Source organism: Tauraco erythrolophus, chromosome 5, assembly GCF_009769465.1.
Source record: "Tauraco erythrolophus isolate bTauEry1 chromosome 5, bTauEry1.pri, whole genome shotgun sequence".
Lineage (NCBI taxonomy): Eukaryota > Metazoa > Chordata > Aves > Musophagiformes > Musophagidae > Tauraco > Tauraco erythrolophus.
In genome coordinates, this window is record NC_141469.1 from 79020444 (window position 1) to 79036240 (window position 15797).

Consider the following 15797-nt stretch of genomic DNA (forward strand, 5'->3'; position numbering starts at 1 on the left):
AAGGTTCATATATGGATATACTAACTTTCAAAAGCTACACAGGTTATACATCTCTCCCTGACTATATTGACCAGGCATCATCACTCGGAGATTATACTGAAGCCCACAGAGGAACCATGGATTCAGTATTTTCTCCAGCAAGAGAGCCAGAAAATCAAAACCTCTACACTTCAGCTTGACTCTTTTTGTTGCATTTGGAAGTAGGCCAAACTCCTGGTTTTAATCATGGAAAGATGCGTTCCTATAAGCTCTGCTTTACCTTTACCACAGTATTTCAACTTTGTTTTTGATTTCCCACCCCACAATTCAGTTCAGTTCACCCTAGAAGATAAAAGCACCAAACACAGATGGATATTGTCACTAGCTATGGGAAGTTTTCCTTCAGTCACTGAAATATTCCTATTACTATCCTAAACCCTTACAGCAGAGGCCACCTGCCGTTACCTACAAAGAGCAGCGGACATTTACAGAAAATACCAGCCTTTCTTTAGCTGAAAGTGGGATTCCTGTCATAGCAATGCTTCAGCTTTGCTGTTTATTTGACAACGCTCCGTAGAAATTTTTCATTGGGTGACCAAGAAGCCTCCAACCGACATCCAAGACGAACCACTCTCTAGTTGTGGATTCTGACATCTTCCTAATGCTCTTAATTTCTGGGTGGTCTGTCTTCTGCTCTGCACTTGTTTTCCTGGTTCTCTCTGCACCTCATGCTTTGGCGGAGGATCATACAAGATCTAGTTCGTAGCCTGTGACCAAAGAAACATAAGGGATCATTTAACCTTGTTTGTTGCAGAGTCATTATCTTAGTCTTACTCCCTCAAAATTATCTTCTACCTTGCAATTAAAAGTCTGCTTTATTTGTTCCAAGTTACATCACCTGATCTAGGTGGTCCTGCTCCAGCAGGCGGATTGGACTAGATGATCCTTTGAGGTCCCTTCCAATCCCTAACACTCTGTGATTCTGTGTGTCATTATAATCAAATGCATTTCATAGACCACAGGCATCAGCTATGCCACTAAAGCCACTAAGAGCACGCTCCTTTAGAACCAGCTGCAAACTTGGAAGCTGAACTGCAGTGGGACAAGTCCTGAGCTGGAAGATCTCTTTTATACTCAGTGAAGCGACCTTCTGGTTTTACTTCCATCTCAGAGACATTAAAAAGTCGACTTACGTATCCAGTTATTTACTTACATAATATCAATGCTCCCCCTTGAAGCTAAGCACATATCTCACCAAAATCAGAGTGACCAAAAGATGATCGCTTGGAAGAGACTGGAAACTTTGCAGTTATGAGCCTCATAAAACGGCTCTTAAGTTAAGTTTAAAGTTAAGCAACTTTAAAGTTAAGCAACTTTAAATCTTAATGATAAACACGTAAGATGAGCAAATGCAGAAGTCACATTGCCTGTAAGAATGAGGGAGTGGAAGTGGCATATCCTGAGGGCAGATGATTAACAGCTAGCTCAGAAATCCGATTAAGTATGAGAACAGTAATACTTACTTCACAATTACGGGAATAAACAACATTTCTCACTGACAATTGTGAGACATTTTATACAAATGAACACAGTGCTTCAAACACACACAGCTTGCAAGAAGATGTTTATGGAGATTTAGAGAGATCTTTCCTTCCCCCAGAATGCAATACATTACTTCAATGAAATGTGATAGTAACATTCAATCTTTTAAAATAAAGACAAAGTAAGTTGGAGCCTCACCTCTCACACAAAAAAGCAGCAGCTTCAGAAGTAAGTTTTCTTGGCTACTGGTAACAGTATGTCACGTAGATACAGTACAAGTTCATAGAACGTATGAGGTTTCTTGTCCCTGATACTTAAAAAAAGAAAGAAATTCACTCTCCAATAGTGAAAAATAAAGCTGAAGTTATGTGGCCATGGTATGGTATGGCATCTCAAACAGGCCATACACACAAGAAAAAGCTTCAGAAACTGCACAGAATTCAAATAATTTTGTAGAAAATAAGTTTTATTCGGTTCCTTTCGTACACTTTTTCAAAAAGAAATGCACGTTCATGCAGTTTGCCTTTCCCAGTGCATGTCTGGATTTGCTCACATAGAGCCATTAATATCAAGGCAAAAGGTGCCTTTGAAATCATTTCAGACACACTGTATTTTGACTATAAAGCATCCAAAGTTACTCATTTCCTAATTATAACTTGGAAAGAAACATTTCAAGCGTTTGTTCTCCAATTCACACAAGTAATTGTCCCACATAGGGAAGAGGAGACAGATCTGCAACAAAGAACTGTCAAGCCAACGGCTAATAATCATTTCAGGTAGAGCTAAAGATAGGTTCTCTATTTCAAACTAAGTTGGGATATACAAGAAAAACCCAGCGAGGCTCTTTTCAAAAGCTCTAAAACAGAAATGATAAAACATTGCTTCGAAGCTACAAATCAGCCATTGGTAGTGAGAGTTTGTTTGCAGAGAAAGCACTCTTTCCCCAGTTGATCCTCATGGACAGGTCTCTTGCCTGTTGATGGTGACTATGGAATTTGTTCCTTGCTGCTGCTTCTCAAACACTTCATGAGAGGAGTAAATTCAGCTCGGGCTTTCACACATCACAAGAGGTACTAACCCATCAAGTAGCCCCTACAGAAAAAAATTAAGTTAGAAAAAAAGTTAGCAAACACAGGCAGCGCTCCGCAAAAATCGAGACACACGGTCTTACAACAAAAACTTCAGACTGCCAAAAATTGCTGATCAAGGCTATTAAAACAATAAATTCTGTCCAAGGTACAAACTGGCCAGCTTAACTACACGTTCCTTCCTCAGCTGATTTTCTTCAATGAACACTGAACATGGATTAGCCTGTTCTCAACCCAGCTTCAGTAATTGTTTGGAATTTTTGAAGCCCAGGTTGCACCCTACGAAAGGTTCTGTATTTCTACCTTTTACACAAACTATCAGTGTTAAGATATTCAGTACAACCCGACACTTTCTGGCACTCAACACAACTCTAGTCTCTTTTTCTCTTCCATTTCTCCGTTTCTTTAATGAGTTTAAGAAAGAGAACTGTTAAGACACACGTGTACTAAGAAATAAGACACTTAACACACATGGACTAAGAAATAAAGAAGGAGGAAAAAATTGAAAGTCCTGCACTTGGATTTTGCATAGCTTGAAAGCTCCACACCTTTCCTACTTTTTGATCTGTGAATATAGGTGTATTAAAATGTTACATATATTGTATGCTTCAGTGTTACGTTCAGTTTTCCCGCAACAAAAAAAAAACCACGAGACATCATCTTTACTTTAGGGCTGCTTTGGATGTTTCTGAACACTTGTTACAGCTGCCATCAGTTCTTCTAGTTACGATCTCTCATGGATGCTGTCACTATAAAGTACTCACTTGCCTTTCTTCAAGTTCTTTGACACCTGCTTTTTCCTCAAAGCCCTACTTTGTAATTGATTTACCTGACCAGTACATAATCGGTCTACCTTAGAATTCATTCTAAGTCAGACTCACTAATCACAGCTTCTGACATACCAGAAACTGTCACTTTTTTTTAACCACAGCACAATCTTACAATAGCTGGCCCCAAAAGCATTCCACCTCATTCAAGGTAGCTTGTTCCAAAAAAGCGTTGAAAAAAGTAACTTATAGCCAAGCTGAAGATCTTTAGCACACCTTGTCGTATTTTCTGTTACTCTTACATTTAACACAGGCACACACATATCACAAGAGAGAAGAAAAGCTGAAAGAGTATTAAATAACTTACGGTAATTTCATCCTCATGAAAACCCTGGCCATGAAGAAGCTCAAAAGCACACTGACAAATCCAATAAAGAGCAAGAGAAACCTATTCAGCTTGGGGATATTTGGTGCATTGGATCGATCCAGAATTATGAATCCCAGGCCGCCCATTGTGAAGAGGAAGCTGGACGCAAGCCCTTCCATAATATATTGCCCATTTACCCTAAAGAAAAATAAAAAGAGGAAGGGAAGAAGAGATAATCAGGAAAAGATTAGTTTTAAAGAAACTATTTACATTTCAAACTCCATCTACCCAACCTGGTTTAACTGTACAAATACACAGGATGATTAACCTTGATGGCTGACTTTCTAACAAAAAGTGGGTATGGAAACTGATGTTATGCAACTACATTGAGGCTTCAATATGTGATTTATCTCCAAGACTGATAGTCTGCAAGGTGATCAGCGTATTAGTGGTTCTACACCTAATAGTGTATACTAATGGCTACTAGGCAAACTCCTCAGTTTTCAGAAATATCTGGTCCAAAATAGCAACTGATGACTCATGGCATGGAACCATGACCCCTGGGTCACTAAGCTTTCCAAGCCTTATTTCCATCCCCGTTTAGGCAGCAGTACCTGAATCCTCATCTCAGCACGAATCTCACTGGAAGCGTTATGTCAGCGCTTGAAGTACATCTACTGGTCCCAGCAGACAGCAAAAGCAGTTCTTGCCTGCAGTATGTTTTGCCACCGGCTCGCTGAGGTTTGCAGGGACCCAGCCTGAAAGCGCCCCAGATCCCTGTCTGTCCACATTGCCAGACTTCCTTCTTGCAAAGCTCAGGTGGAGAGAGGGGAAGCCGAGATGCAGAAAGAACATTGCACCTGTATCTGAGCCTCCTGCTTCCCACAGTCACTGAACCTTGTTCCTATCCTTGCAATTAGCAATACTAGCGACCTCATAAAACTGGCATGGATGAAACTACTGCAGATGCTAACACAGAAATTAAGATTATCACTGTCATCTCATATCCTGAACACAATTTCATCTTCTTTCATGTTATTTATACTGAACTGTACTAAAGTGCTATCGACTCCCTGCAATAGCCTGATTCATCCACATTGCCACAATCCAAGCCAGTCTGAGACATACACTACATCGAGTCCGAGTCAAAATCTGCACATGAGGAATGTCACAGATTCAAAGAACTTTTTTGGTATTCAGCAAAAGCCATTATTTGTTTCCACACACAAAAAACCACTGCTACAAATGTAGACTTAACCTGCTTGAGGCCCATTTGTTACTTAGCAGTCACCAGCTTATTTTCAGTAACAGAAGTGAAAGACTCGAAGGCGGCACTGTTGTTTCACATTTCCAACTGTGTTCCCCACCCTCAGATACAAGAGCCCCAATTACATCAGAGTTTACAAGGCCAGAAAAGAAAGTTTCACAAACACTATGTATGCTGCTATGAAATATGACCAAACGTGTCTGCATCTACTACAAAACTCAACTTTAATAGCAAGGACAAGAAACAGAAGTACTGCCACCTCAAAACTTCTTTCTTACCAGACTTTTCATTATTAACCGTTTTAGAAGGACTGAGCTTTTCTATTTCCCTTGATTTCAATGCTGCTTTCTGTTGTTGGTTTTTTATTTGTTTGTTTTGTGGGGTTTTTTTTATATATTTGCAAACCAAGGACTGATATAGAACAGATCTTGCTTTGCACAGAGAGCTCAAAAAAAAAAGCAGAGCCACAGCTCTGTAGTTTATTCACTTGCGTTTAGGCATCTGCAGCACCTCACTTGCTCTTCCTACCTGTATGCCAAGAAGGCCACCGGTCTCTGATGTCCGTGTTCATCTGTCATCGACCCCACGCTGGGAGGTTCCACGATCACATCATAGATAATCCCTGTGAGGAGAAAAGCAACCATCACCTTGGACTCACAGCAGTGTTACCCAACAACAAAGGGGTCAAAGTTTTTGTGCAAGAGTTTCCGTGAAGGGTTTAGTTGGCAGCAGGTGATTTACACGTACCTAAAGAAACTAACAAGATGAGCATCCTTGAAGCTGTCAGGAGTGACTAAAAAGGAGACTCTTTATCCAGAACTGTCTGCCCTTGGAGGGAACATCCCAGAAACCGCATAAACTTTGTTCTCATGTTTTTCTGAACTGTGAACATGCAGTGACTTGAGGGAAAAGGTAATTCCAGCAGGGGGAGATCGCGACCACCGACTCATGGACCACCTCCCCTAAATACACCCCAGACCCAAAAAAGGGGCGGAGGAGGAGAACTGAGCATGCGAAGTAATTTACACGTAAGCGAGAGAAAATTAAGCAATTGTTTAAGAATATGTAAATATGTTATGAATTATGCATGACCGTGGCGTATAACTAATTTTCTGCCCGGAAGCCGGGTGTGCCCGCTAGGAGGAGAAATCCCCCGTGCACCCAGCGCTGCAATAAAGAATGCCGCTTTCCAAAACTCCAGAACGAGCCTTGGAAAGTTCGATTTCCTTTCCAGGCATCAGCAGCAAGCAGCGAGAACTGTTTGACCGCCACGGGGACGCTCGGCGCTGGCCGCGGTTCGTGTCTGGACCCGGACAAGGGGTCAGCAGCAGCGGCTGTGCCACCCGGGGCAGGGCCAGCAGCCCGCCCCGCGGAGGAAGAGCCACCCCGTGCCCTGCTCACGCCGCCCACCCCAGCGGCCCTCGCCTCACCTCCGGTGATGAGGAAGTAGGACACCACCACCAGCGCGTACACGGTCATGGCCGAGGGCATGTGCACCCAGCTCGGCCGCTTCAGCTTGATGTTGGGGCACTCGAGCACGGCGAAGGGCAGGCGGTACAGCGTCTCCATGGCGGCGGTGCGACCCAGCGGAGAGCCGCGGCGCTGCTGCTCCCCGCCCGGCTCGCCCCGCCGCGGGCGCCCTCCGCCACCGGACACGAAGGCGGAAACGGAAATTGGCTGCCGCGTCCTGACAGGGGTAAATTATCAAATTAAACCGAAGCCAAATAAACAAAAAGACTCAAAAGTTATGCCAGGCGGGAATGATGGACATAAAGAAAAAAACTTTTTTTTCTGCTCAAAAACATCGGGAAACGCAGACCACCCGCCGCCGGGGGAGCCTACCCACTTTACTCACCTGCCAGGATCCAACAGCCCTGACGTGTCGGCGCTGGGTAACGGCGAGGCGCTTGGGGCGGGGCAGCCACGTGGCCGCCTCTTCCACCCCCCGCGGCGCGCGTGCTCGCACGGGTGCGCGAGCGCTCGCCACCGGCCTCACGTGCGGGACGCGCCCCGCGGGGAGCTGCCCGGGCCGGGAGCGGAAAACCCACGTCCCGGGAGTGAGCTGGCGGGATACAGGCCGGAAAAAGATCCCGAGCGGGCCTCACCCGAGTCCCTGGGTTGGCGGGGGAGCGAGGCCGGGGCGCCCCTTTGCCTGCCCGTCCTGGCCTGCAGCCAGGGGAGACTCCAACAGCCGAGTCCGGGGCAGGGAAAAGGGGCATCACAGCAGCTGCTGAGCGCAAGCCGGGTACCTGTGTGTGCACAGACCATCTTGCACACTCCTGTAAGTGTGCAAGCACCCGGGCCGCCCGGCGCCGGCAGCAGGTCCAACCTGTCACTGTCCTCAGCTCAGCCGAGCCGAGTCTCAGTGTGGAGAGATGCAGCCAGGCAACATACAAGGGAGAAAAATTCCCCATTTTGAGAGAAAGCTTGTCTGGTTCCTCTTATTTTCATGAATAGGGACAGGGGAGACCCTCTCTCAGATATTCTTCCTTATACCTTTATTTGAACTGAGGTCAAGTCTCCTGACAGCAGCACGGGAACTGGTTCCTTCAGAAAAGGCACCAGGCAGCCAGCGACTCAATCAGGGAGCTGGCTGAAGAGAAGCAACAGGTTCATAAAAAAAAAAACAAAAAACACCACAATAAAAAATATACATAGGAAGACTGATGCCTTTCAGTAGACATAATTTAACACCGGAGAGAGGCAGTAAAAGCCACCTCAATGCCGACTCCTCACTCCAGGTTGCGTGAGCGTGTTTAAAGGCACACGCACGCTCCGGGTGAACGCGCCCTGCCTCGCCCTCCCATCCAGCCCACTGCACAGAGGGCACCCACCGGCAGCCCTGAGGGGTATCATGCCCCAAACAACTACCCCCGTACCTACGCTGCAGCTGATTGCTTGGAGAATTACTTTCCAAAATGGTTAAAAAAAAAATTAGGGGCCTTACTACCATTTCAGTGACAATTCCCTAATAACTGCTTTTGTTTCCACCTGCAGTGGTGATACCACCTCTCCTCGTACCTCAGTTGCTTTCCAGTGCAATCATGGCATTGTATCTTAGCCCTCCTGTTTGGAGAAATCTCCCTCTCAGTGCGATTCGCCTGTCAACAGACGTTTATGACATTTCTCCTAATTACTCCGAAAGTATTCTCCCTCCATCTTGCCTCCTTTCCAATAGCCCCACGGAAAATCTTATCTCGCAGCTTTTAATGTAAAACAAGAGCAGTTCTGGGGCAGGTTAAACACACCTGCCCTACTTGCCACTTCTGCTATAAAATTATTTTTCCCAGCATGTCAACATATTGAAGCTTGTACTAACACAGGAAGGCAACGACTAGTAAAGTTTTAACCTTGCAAACTACCTATAGTAACAGCACCTAAGAATGTCAGGGTACTCATGTTAGCCTTAAAACCTCCTTTAATTAGCTACAGCCTTTGGAACAAGTTTTAGCATAATCCGAGCTAAGGAGAAATAAATGATTCATACGTAAAGACACAAGACTTAGCTGCCACGTTTATCCATTTTGGGAACACTGACAATTATTTTAATGACTGGGGACACCGTGAAGAAATTCTGAGGGAGGTACAGCTCCTTTCACCATGCATGCCAGTTATCCTGGACCACAGCTACCTCCCCTCAACCCCAGGGGGCACCACCACCACCACTGTGGGCCTGAAGGCAGTTGACCCACAGTACCAGCTAAGTGCCAGGGGACGGACAAGTCTTTTCATCAACTCAGCTTTCAGTGATCTGGCTCTTGGCTGACTGCACAGCCTGACAAGCTTCAGAGCCAGGCATGGTGTGAACAGCCAGCGTACAGCCAGGAGAAATTTGCACGCATCTCTCAGAGCCACAGCCTGAGCGGCCTCCGCAAGTGATCCTAGAAACCTCTTCAGATGGCATCCCCACTGCTCCCAGTAAGCCTGCATGCTCAGTAATTACTTCTCTTCCTTCCTTATTCCGGTGGTTGAGCTCACTACTTTTTAAAAAAAAATATTTAAAAATACCAAAGATTAGTTGTCAGTAAAAATATATACCCACTTCTTGTCATACTAATTTCCAAAATTGAGAGCTGGGAGTGAGGAACACCACTGCACCCACAGGTAATGCAAGAATTATCCCGAGTGTGCTAAAGCACTCCTGGGTAGTGTTGGAGGCACATTTTTCAGTTCTCTCTACACAACAGAATTAAGCAAAGCAGCAACACAAGCCCATTTCCACCTTTTACAACTGTTTTTTACATTCCCATAACATCCTCAAGCGATAAGGATCCAACAGAACTTTGCTCCAATACCAGAGGACTAAATTGCTACTCCAAGACCTAATTCAGGAAGCCATTAAAGGTTTATCCCACCTGGGCCCCAGAGCCCTGCTTGTATCATACCTGTAACTGCTGATCCAGGAAGCACCCAACAAACAGAATACAACAGCTTTCTTCCAGGAGATCCAGATGTAGCAGGATGTAACCGTCTGGTGGATACAGCACCAGCTTCCAGAAGTCAGACAGTTCCCTCCACCCTCAGACTTGAGTAACAGAAACTACAGCACATACTATTTACAAGAAATAAAAGTATCTACCTTATGTCCGTACTAGCTTGCCTCTTCTTCATCTGACCATCTCTCTTCCAGCCTTTAGTCACAGTCTCCTTTGCTTGCTTTTGTCAGATTCTAACTTTCTTCTGAGTCAAGTCCTCTGATGACGACATACACAGCCGTTGCCATGAAAGAAAAACTGCATTGCTCAAAGTCACTCCAACCCCCCCTCCAGGACCGAGAGACAGTCCTGTTGAACCAGATCTCCTTCCACCTGCTTGATTTCCTTGTCTGCAGGCAGCACAGAACACAGCATCCTGACTTATGGGTTGGGGAACTAAAACCCAATCCTGTGTTTAACCAGCTGTGAGAAGCAGCTCCTACCAGCTTTGACTAGCACATGGAATGACAGAACACAAGACAAGTGGAGCTTTCATTTATTGGGCTGAAGCTACAATTTTATTCACTTTGACTTCTGACTCTGTGCTTGTGCCTTCAACACTTTCACAACGATCTTCTGCTCCTCAATGAGAAAAGCTCGTTTGATTCTGGAAAGGAAAGCAACAACTTTAGGACATGTATCCACTTAAGTGAAAACACATAAATAAGACAAAGTTACAATTAGCTCTGCTGTCTCCAACATTCATTTGCACCTGTGGTCTTAGTTGCACAAATACATAAAAAGAGAAACCACTGATGTTCTTGCCAGCATCAGAAGACGGGGACGCTGGCACAGTATGAATGCAGAAGTTTGGGGAAGAAAGGCCTAGTGTACCTGCAAATTTAGGATCAGTGACTTGTAGGCAAGCAAGGTAATACCTGATAGCTGAACACTGGAAAAACTACCACCTTCACAGGCAAAAAGCAAAACTCCTCACTGGCAAACTAATTTAGCTGTTCTTAAAGTCTGAATTGGTGTGACAAGTTGTGGTCAGCTCTCTTCCTTAGAGATAGAGAAAACTTCACGAGTCCCGTTATCAAAACGAGACCAGTTCCCCTCTCAGGATTAAAGCTTCTTTACACATAAACAGGGAAAACCCTGGCAGGTCAAGTCATGCCTAAACATTATTGTTTCTGGAAGACATGCAAGGCCACCACGCAGATGGACCGAAGTGACAGTACTCACACCAACAGCCCATTCACGATTTCCAGTTAAAAGTACAAATATATCACACGCTCTTCTACCTTGAAACATTAAAATGCCATTCCTTATGGGTTTGGTATACATGGCTAAGGTTGCAGTACACAAAACCTACCAAAGATACCTAAACAGACACAGGAGAAAACCTGCCAGTTAGAGGGAAGGAGGTGACTGTGTTTTCTGGTTTAGGCAGAAAAAGTGTAAGGAATACTCTTGTATTAAAAACGACCTACCAAGCTCCTATAGTGTTTAAGAAAACAGAAAAAGAAAAAAAAAAAAAGGCTTTTAACACATAGAAGTTACGCTATGGATCTACCGTTGTAACAACCTGTCTTCAGTGGCACCTAATGTAACTTAACTTAGAATTCACACAAGAAAAAAAAAAAAAACACAAAATGCTGGCAAGATTTGCACTTCAGATGTGAAAACTGGCATTAGACTGCTTACTCCAGAGATCTGCTTTGATTACCATTCATAGAGATGACATATTCTTTGTAACACCCATTTTTTCGTCAAACTTGCCAAGGAAGTACAGCATGTTCAGTTGTTACCCAACAAGTGAATTCAGTGAGGCTCAGCAAATGCCATCTTAAAGCTTAACCACATACAGACACTTCATATGCAACCAATTAGTATCTTTGAATCCCAAACCACCACCAACAATCCAAAGACTCAACTGACCTTACACTAGCATCTCCGCGTAAGACAAAGAATAGGACAACACAAGAGAAAAATCCTTACTACGGGGGCTGGATATAAAATAAAAATTCAGACTCAGTAGACAAAAGCAACAGTGCAGTAGGAAATCTTGAACATCAACTCTCTACAAAGGAGCTCCCCATGCAGTAACTACCTCAAATTCAAGGGGCAAAAATCCCATCACTGCAAATGTGCCCCATGCTTACCCCCTCCATTTTACTACACTGATATCAGTCTACGATTCTTCAAAATTTTGGCTGCATTATGAAAACACAGTGAGATGTAAAAATCTCATACGGAGTAACCTCAAGAATAATGTTAGCTTTCTGTAAGCTTACCTGTCACGGACACACTTAGCACACATGGAACCCCCATAGGCTCTGCTAACATGCTTCTTCGTTTTTGACAGCCTCATAAGAACTTTAGGACGCACAGCACGAACCTACAGAAAGCAAAAATGAGAAGTGCATCATAAAGGGGCCTACAGGAAAGGTTGAGAAGGAATTCTTCAAAGGGCATGTAGTGATAGAACAGGAGGCAATGGCTTTAAACTGAAAGAGCGGAGATTTCGATTAGATATAAGGAAGAAATTCTTCACTGTGAGGGTGGTGAGGCACTGGAACAGGCTGCCCAGAGAAGTTGTGGATGCCCCATTCCTAGAAGTGTTTGAGGCCAGGCTGGATGAGGCTTTGGGCAACCTGATCTAGGGAAAGGTGTCCCTGCCCATGGCAGGGGGGTTGGAACTAGATGATCTTTAAGGTCCCTTCCAACCCAAACCACTCTAAGATAAGACAGTAATTGTGGCTAACAGTCACATTAAGACAATTCACTTTGATAGCTTAAAAAAGCAGCAACGCCTGAAGTCGACTATTCAAGATGCAAAGAAGTGACTGAAGTCACAGCTTGTATGTGTTGTCTTTAGCATTCCTAAGCTGATCTTTTCATTCTACCACAGGGGTTCACCAACAGATTCATCATCAAAAAACTGTTTATAAAACAGATTGTTTCTCCAGTGTAGGAACTGCTCAAAGACAGACGTTACTCAAGCGTTCCCATTACTGTTAAGAGCTATGGCGTTACACTGAGAATACATTTTGCAGAAAAACATAATGCTAAAAACATTCATTCCTTTTTTTTTCCTAAACCTGAAAGCCGAACTTGGCTTACGTGTTTTTTTTAAACTCTACCTAATAGGTCTAATTTAGACTTTCAAACCTGCTACAGATTCACCTCAGTCTAACGATTTCAGCCAGTTACAACTCACAGAACAAGAAGGTTCAGATATAACACCACCAAGAACCCACAAGCATTTGAAAAGCATCTACTCTTTAAGCTTTCAAAGTGTGTTTTACCAGTTGAACTGTACCACAGTCAAATAGAAGTATTTTAAAGAAGAAAGTTGTTCCAATGAGAATTCATCAAACAGCAGTATTACCTTAAAAGGTTCTTTGCACAGAAAAAACCATTGCTGTAAAAAAAGACATTATATCAGTAAGGATAATACTTACACCACGAAGTCTTCCTGGGCATATTCCACATGCCGACTTTGGTGCCTTCCCTACTTTCTTGGTGTAAAGGTAAACAATCCTGTTCCCGGGTGTTCGGGACCTAAACATGGCAGAGGAACGCTCTGTTAATTACAACAATCAAAACTTAAACTTGGCTTTCTTACAAGTTAAGTCTTCTTAGAAACTACATCTTACTTACAGTCTGGTCTTGTTGGAAGCTGTGTTGTAGGACAACCTACGGCGGTAGGTCAGGCGCTGAACCATTTTTTACACCTGAACTAGTCGAAAAGAAAGAAGCAGTGTAGTTTAAGGTCTCAGCGTCCACGTGAAGTCCACATATCACAGCACCACCTGCACTGAAGCATCAAGCTAGATCTGAACCAGCAGCCGCGGGTTCCATACTGGTATTAACAAAGTTAAACCATTTCCTCATCACTGATAACCAACACAACTACGTAAAAAAACAAACAAAACATGTGCCAAAGGATGGAACGTGATTTGCCATGAAGATTCATCCGAACCAACTCGAACGCAGCTCAATACCCTGGTCTTGCCTTTACGATGTCATGCTCCCCTGGAATATTGCTTAAAGCTGTAACAAGTGCGTGTTTAATGTAGAATTCGTTGGCGAGACTGAACAACACGCTAAAGCAAACGCGGCGCAGCCTCTCCTTGTCTCACCTAACAGCAAACTGCGCCAGTCCCACCGCAGGCGCAGGCCGGAGCCGCCTCCGGGCCCGGCACAACGAGGCCCCAGCGAGGCGCCGGCAGCCCCTCGGGGCACCCCCCGCTGCCCAGGCTGGCGTTCCGCGGGTGCCGGGCCCGGGGGGCGGCGGGGCCCAGCGCCGCAGCCGCCGGCACCGGCTCGCTGCGGCCCGGGGCCCTGCCCGGGGCCCCGCCGCGCAGGCCTGAGCCTCGCTAGGCCCGACCTCTTCGCCGCTCGGTTCTGCTCCCGGCCCGACCCGGCCCGGTCCCGCCACCGGACCCTCGCCACAGCCCCTCGGCCACCCCCACCGCCCGCTGGGCCGTGGATGAGGACGGATGGCCCCGACGGCCCTCGCCCGCCAACCGCCATACCTTGAGCCGCCGGACCCGGAAGAGAAAGCGGAAGTGCGCGGGTCAATATTAAAAACAGTGGCGCGCTGGAACCCGGAAGAAATAGCGGTGCCTGCGCGCTGTAGCGCGCCTGCAGGCCGCGGTGGGCGCCGCCATGTTGTACGGCAGCGGAGGTGTATAGGTGGCGCCATGTTGTACGGGTGAAGCGGCGCCGGGCGCCGCGCAGCGGCAGGACGGGGGCGAACGCGGCCGAGGCGGCGGTGCCGCGGTGGCGGAGGCGGTGGAGGTGGAGGTGATGGAGGTGGTGCGGCAAAACGACAAAATCCTCTCTGCTGCAGATGCTTCACTTTTCCCACGGATCCTACGCACATGCTCTCTCCCTCCATCATCACTTTTTTTTTTTTTTTAATTTTTGTGTGTTTTACTGAAAAGCTCATTTTCTAAAACATCAGTTTCCTCAGAAGTAACGTTTTGTTCCTCGTTGTGGTGGTTATAAGCCTTTTCTCAATCTGCTGTTCAAAGCTGTAAATTACACATCACTCATACATGCTTTTCTGCACCAAACCGGCATAAACTGCGTGTTCTTCGGCAAAACTCACACGAGGAAAAGGCGGGTCCCCCCGGAGACTGCGCCCCTTCTCCCGCCAGCCTCCATGGGGAGAGGGTCGCACCTTCCCTCTTTTTGCAGCCTTCAAAAGGAAAAAAAACCAAACAGGTTCAAGAAAAAAGAAAGGTTCAAGAATACCTCGCCTTGAGCACCACATTGCCATCCTTGCTGCGCTCCCTTCCCCTCGGGACGCCCTCGCACCCGCCAGACACCCGCCATCACAGGAGCTGTGCCTGTCTGACGGGCTGATCCTGAAACTGGGCTCTGTGGAGGACAGTGCAATACCGACATTTGCCTAACGCCTCCGCGCCACGCCGGCAGCGGCACCAGGACTCTCGGACAGAAGATCCTCTTGCCTCTTCGCCAAGGCACGTACTTGCTCTCACATGCTCCAGGGCAGGTGCTCTGCAAGGAATATGAGGACATAAAACTTTCTCAGCTGGTCAGGTTAAAGGTCCATCCGACCCAAAATTCCATTTCCAAGCCATAAGTAACCTAGGAAAAGCATAGGGGAAATAGAACACGGCTAGTTGATCTTCCCCTTAATACATTCTCCCGTTCAGCCGCCGGCATCTTAACAAGCTTCCTGAGCTGGGCCATGTTTTCTGACTTTGCTATTTAATTGCCTCTGGTAGATCCCTGAGAAAGAAAAGAGAGGAAGCAGTAAGAGCTAAGGGAGCGTAAGATGGCTTGTCAACAGCAAGAAACAGCATTCTAATGGTGTCAGATCTGCCGAATCTGGAGTTATTGAAAAATAAACACACAAAAGCTACCCCTATTGCAATTGTGTTAAGCACTGCTTTCGCAGGAAGGAAAGGAGGAACGCTCACTAGAAGAAGCCCCACTGGATTACACTTCTCCCAGACATTTGCTTCAGCTCCCATCCCATGCATGCAGGTCGCTGAGAAGCATGTTGACAAGCAGAGCTGGCTTCTCTGCTCTGAAATCGATAGGAAAGCCCCTGCTATCCACTTGCAGCCTCCCTAATAGATCCTGCTCCCACCCTGCCATGTGGCACTGATGCATCAAAGAACAAGAAATTTTTCAAGGACATGGGCCTGTTGGAGTGGGTCCAGAGGAAGTCCACAAAGATGATCCAAGGGCTGGAGCACCTCTCCTACGAAGACAGGCTGAGAGAGTTGGGGCGGTTCAGCCTGGAGAAGAGAAGGCTCCGGGGTGATCTTATTGCAGCCTTCCAGTACTTAAAGGGGCCTACAGGAAAGCTGGAGAGGGACTTTTTGC

General features: G+C 46.0%; 2 protein-coding genes across 3 annotated transcripts; both read right to left on the reverse strand.

Moving 5' to 3' along the window:
* Window positions 1–1586: 1586 nt before the first annotated feature.
* On the reverse strand, window positions 1587–6616 carry OSTC (oligosaccharyltransferase complex non-catalytic subunit). 2 transcript variants are annotated; one of them, XM_086611703.1, is made up of 4 exons: window positions 6441–6616; window positions 5539–5632; window positions 3744–3941; window positions 1587–2613 (listed from the first exon to the last, which is right to left on the reverse strand). In XM_086611703.1, the coding sequence occupies exons 1-4, from the start codon at window positions 6577–6579 to the stop codon at window positions 2595–2597; spliced, it is 450 nt and encodes a 149-aa protein (XP_086467829.1). In that variant the 5' UTR covers window positions 6580–6616; the 3' UTR covers window positions 1587–2594. The 2 variants fall into 2 exon arrangements, with proteins under 2 accessions (XP_086467829.1, XP_086467830.1); XM_086611704.1 differs by lacking the exon at window positions 3744–3941.
* A 3348-nt stretch (window positions 6617–9964) lies between these two features.
* RPL34 (ribosomal protein L34) lies at window positions 9965–14025 on the reverse strand. Its single transcript, XM_086611972.1, has 5 exons — window positions 13970–14025; window positions 13092–13170; window positions 12893–12992; window positions 11723–11826; window positions 9965–10092 (listed from the first exon to the last, which is right to left on the reverse strand). The coding sequence occupies exons 2-5, from the start codon at window positions 13154–13156 to the stop codon at window positions 10008–10010; spliced, it is 354 nt and encodes a 117-aa protein (XP_086468098.1). The 5' UTR covers window positions 13157–13170; window positions 13970–14025; the 3' UTR covers window positions 9965–10007.
* Window positions 14026–15797: the final 1772 nt, after the last annotated feature.

Excerpts from the sequence above, each read along its gene's own strand:
- OSTC (XM_086611703.1), bottom strand. The coding sequence starts at position 6,579 with ATGGAGACGCTGTACCGCCTGCCCTTCGCCGTGCTCGAGTGCCCCAAC. Across the intron at positions 5,633-6,440 it reads CTACTTCCTCATCACCGGAG|GGATTATCTATGATGTGATC; the intron begins GTGAGGCGAGGG and ends TTCTCCTCACAG. Across the intron at positions 3,942-5,538 it reads GTGGCCTTCTTGGCATACAG|GGTAAATGGGCAATATATTA; the intron begins GTAGGAAGAGCA and ends ATTTTTCTTTAG.
- RPL34 (XM_086611972.1), bottom strand. The coding sequence starts at position 13,156 with ATGGTTCAGCGCCTGACCTACCGCCGTAGGTTGTCCTACAACACAGCT. Across the intron at positions 12,993-13,091 it reads GCTTCCAACAAGACCAGACT|GTCCCGAACACCCGGGAACA; the intron begins GTAAGTAAGATG and ends TGCCATGTTTAG. Across the intron at positions 10,093-11,722 it reads GCTAAGTGTGTCCGTGACAG|AATCAAACGAGCTTTTCTCA; the intron begins GTAAGCTTACAG and ends TTTCCTTTCCAG.